The following is a 3,390-nucleotide window of genomic DNA, read 5'->3' as shown; positions in this document are numbered from 1 at the left end:
TGGGAATGTGATCCAGGTAGGCTGTGGGAACAGTGAGCCACTGTGGCAGTGGGATCCCCATGGGCTGTGAGCATCTTTGCCAACTGGAGAGGATTTTGGTCAAAATTCCCTGCTCAGTGGATGTTAAATTTCTGGAGTTCACGGCCAGGATCGGTGGTGTTGCCAGCTTTGACCGTGCCCTGCAGTGGGATTCTGGGAAGCAGGGCCTGGGTGTACAGCTATGATGAGGTCACTTTTTTGTTAGGGGCTAATTGTGTTTATTTTTGGTGTCACCACTGATTGCTTTCTTCAGAAATCCTTGGAGCCTTCCTGAGAGTTGGCCACGTGAAGGTGGCACGTGCACAACACCAAATATCTCTCACTGTCAGATGTTGACACCACAAATGACAAACTGCCACAGAGAAGGAAAGTCCGTAGGAATAGTCACATTTTCTCTTAAATGAGACCAAGCAAAGCAAGATAGGAGCAGCTTTGCCTCTTACAGAGAGAACCACTTAGTCCCCAGCACTTCACAGCTTTTGGTCCTGGGTTTTTTGAGCTGGCTGTCGTAAAGTGACGAGCACATGTGTGAGTGTTTGTTGTTTGCTGGGGAAGGGACGGTTGGATTCACTGAAGATGTTTTGTGCTGTAGCACTGTATCTGTGAGTGGAATTGTGCCTGAGCCCATCAATATTCGTGTATAATTTAGTTTTAACTCCTGCATAGAAATGTAGTTGTCTCGTGCACGCTCGGTTTCTTGAGGGGAGGAAGATGAGCATTCTTAGAACGGAACTCTGATTCTTATTCTAGCTGCTTCACTTAAAAAGTAACAAATACTTAACAGTAAATAAGAGGCTGCCAGCTCTGCTAGAGAAGAATGCAATGAGGGTGACCTTGGATGAAGCTGGAAATGAAGGTTCCTGGTTCTACATCCAGCCCTTCTACAAACTGCGGTCCATCGGAGACAGCGTAAGTGCTGGGAGCAGTGTCCTCACCTGCTCCTTGGGACACAGCCTGGCCAGGCTGGGCTTGGGAATCCTGCCCTGCAATTAATGAAATGCACAGATCTCTCGGTGCGTGATGATGCAGGAACAACCTTTTTCCTATGCTGTCATGAGGGGGAGGAAAATCGCTATGGTAACTTGTATTTTGGAAACGTGGAATGATCTAACATTGGAGGGAATAAGGGACCTAATTAGGCTGGCCTTGCACAATTCCTGCCCAATTCAAAATGGTAGGAAATGTTGAGTTCCTTCAGGAGGCCTGGAAGAAATAATTAGCATCTTGATTTTCGGTGTTTTCAGTTTAGAATCAAAACTCATCATCACTTCGGATATAAGGAATGAGGTAATAAGGAAGTCAAATGTTCCTGTTCATGGGAAATCTGGAAAAAATGGTGCTGATTAAATGCATTGCCATTTTAATCTCTTAATCTTGTGTTTTTTTCTTGCAAAATGTGAGTTGCTGGGGTATATTATTTGCCTAAAAGCAGGAGGTAATAAGTGTCAGTGTGCTCTGGGGTTTAGGCCAGCTATATATTTGGCACCTAAACAGAGTGAGCTTTATCGAGTAGCAATAATTTATCCTGTAGCCCCTCTGCACCAGAACTCAGCCTGCTGCTTCTGCAAGGCTCTGAAACCAGCATCACTGGGTTTTTTGTCTCAGTGGCTGAGTTTGGTGAGGTAAATTCTGAACCAAACAGAACCCTGGCAGAACACTCAGACTGGCATCTCTCCTAACTGCAGCAAGGTGATTTCCTCCTGCCACTTCCATTAAAACAATGGAAGAAAAAGAGTTTTCCCACTGTGCAAATTTCTGTCTGATGCTGCCCTTCCCTCCAGGTGGTCATTGGAGACAAAGTGGTCCTGAATCCTGTCAATGCTGGGCAGCCTCTCCATGCCAGCAGCCATCAGCTCGTGGATAACCCGGGATGCAATGAGGTGAGGGGACATGGGCACAGCTGGAGCAGCTGGACAGACCTCTCTGTGCTTCAGCTAAGCTGTTTGTACACGTTTTATGAAATCCAGCAAGTTGTTTGGTACCTGTGGCATTGCTTAGGAATGGTTATCTTGGTGATCAGTGACTTATCAGAGCTCACAGAGTTTTGTCATATCTGTTGGGCGCTGGCAGAGGTTTGTCTCTTTTGCATGACTGGCTAAAAGTAAGGATTTCCTTCAAAATCAAAAGTTGTGGCACAGTGATGTGCCCCATACTGGTCACTGTGAAGAATGTTAACTCCACTCTCAGCCAAAACCAGCACAGCTGTGTAGCCCACAACTTGCAAGCAAGTCAGCTCTGAAGTTCCTTGTTCTGGAGTAGGTACAGAAAAGGCTTTGCTTCTCTAGAGTAACACAGCCAGGACTGCAGGATTCTGGTGAAAATGGTCTAGAAAGTAAGACAGTGGCTCATACCTTGTGGAGGCACAAGACAGTGGGACTGATGGGTTCAGTTCTCCCTTTAGGTCAACTCAGTGAACTGCAACACCAGCTGGAAGATCGTGCTCTTCATGAAATGGAGCGACAACAAGGACGACATCCTCAAAGGGGTGAGACCCAGGGCCCTGCCTGCCTGTAACCCCCTCCCCGGGGGTGCTGCCCCTGCTGACCCTGCTGCCTTGGCAGGGGGACGTGGTGAGGCTGTTCCACGCGGAGCAGGAGAAGTTCCTGACGTGTGATGAGCACAGGAAGAAGCAGCACGTGTTCCTCAGGACCACGGGCAGACAGTCGGCCACGTCTGCCACCAGCTCCAAGGCCCTGTGGGAAGTGGAGGTGAGGGCTGTAACCCAGGCTGGGGGTGGCTTTGTAGGAACAATTACTGCTGCTCTTTAAAAGCACTGCATCTGGAATTCTTTTTTTAGGTAGAAGTCTTCCCAATGTTCTAAGTTTAAATTAAAATTCCTTTGCTGGCTGTGGTCTCTGTGCACAGTCACAATGGAGTTCTGCTCTCTGATGGTGCAGCACAGAGCTCTCAAGTTCAGGTGCTTGACAATTCAGAAAAGAGGGACAGAGAAACATCTATGAAGTCATTTTCTTACCAGTCACTGAAGTTTAACACCAGCTTATAATTTCCACTGTCCCGCTGAGTGTACTGAACGCTCTATTTTTGGTGTGGAATAATGTGATTATGCATATCCTCATTTGATAGGAGGCTGCAACCCTTTGCTGGTCTGTCTGAACTGGCTTTTTTTTTCTCTACTTGGCTTTTAAACAGAGTGACTAACACCTTGGCCAGCTCTGGCTTCTTAAAATATCCTCAGTCTATTGGTGTTATTAGAGTTGGTTTATGATTTTAAATGTGAGCTGCGTGTAAGAATCAAAAAATTAATTGTAATGGTGGGTAGGTGGTGTTTATATTCTCCTTCCAGAAGTATCTGCTTTGACATTCAGCTTCTCCTGTATTTGAAATGAAAGC

At 46.5% G+C, this 3,390-nt stretch overlaps 1 protein-coding gene across 1 annotated transcript; it reads left to right on the top strand.

The window, feature by feature from the left end:
• Window positions 1-6: 6 nt before the first annotated feature.
• LOC108510651 (inositol 1,4,5-trisphosphate receptor type 1-like) lies at window positions 7-2,747 on the top strand (the record flags this gene model as incomplete). The annotated part of the gene is made up of 5 exons (XM_017840312.1): window positions 7-16; window positions 790-948; window positions 1,821-1,919; window positions 2,441-2,524; window positions 2,601-2,747. Coding segments are annotated over exons 2-5 (417 nt in total), but the record flags the coding sequence as incomplete, so codon positions are not given.
• Window positions 2,748-3,390: the final 643 nt, after the last annotated feature.

Source organism: Lepidothrix coronata, unplaced genomic scaffold (genome assembly GCF_001604755.1).
Source record: "Lepidothrix coronata isolate B3197 unplaced genomic scaffold, Lepidothrix_coronata-1.0 Scaffold1828, whole genome shotgun sequence".
Classification (NCBI taxonomy): Eukaryota; Metazoa; Chordata; class Aves; order Passeriformes; family Pipridae; genus Lepidothrix; species Lepidothrix coronata.
The sequence above is the reverse complement of the archived record's forward strand: the minus strand, read 5'-3'. Positions and strand labels throughout refer to the sequence as shown.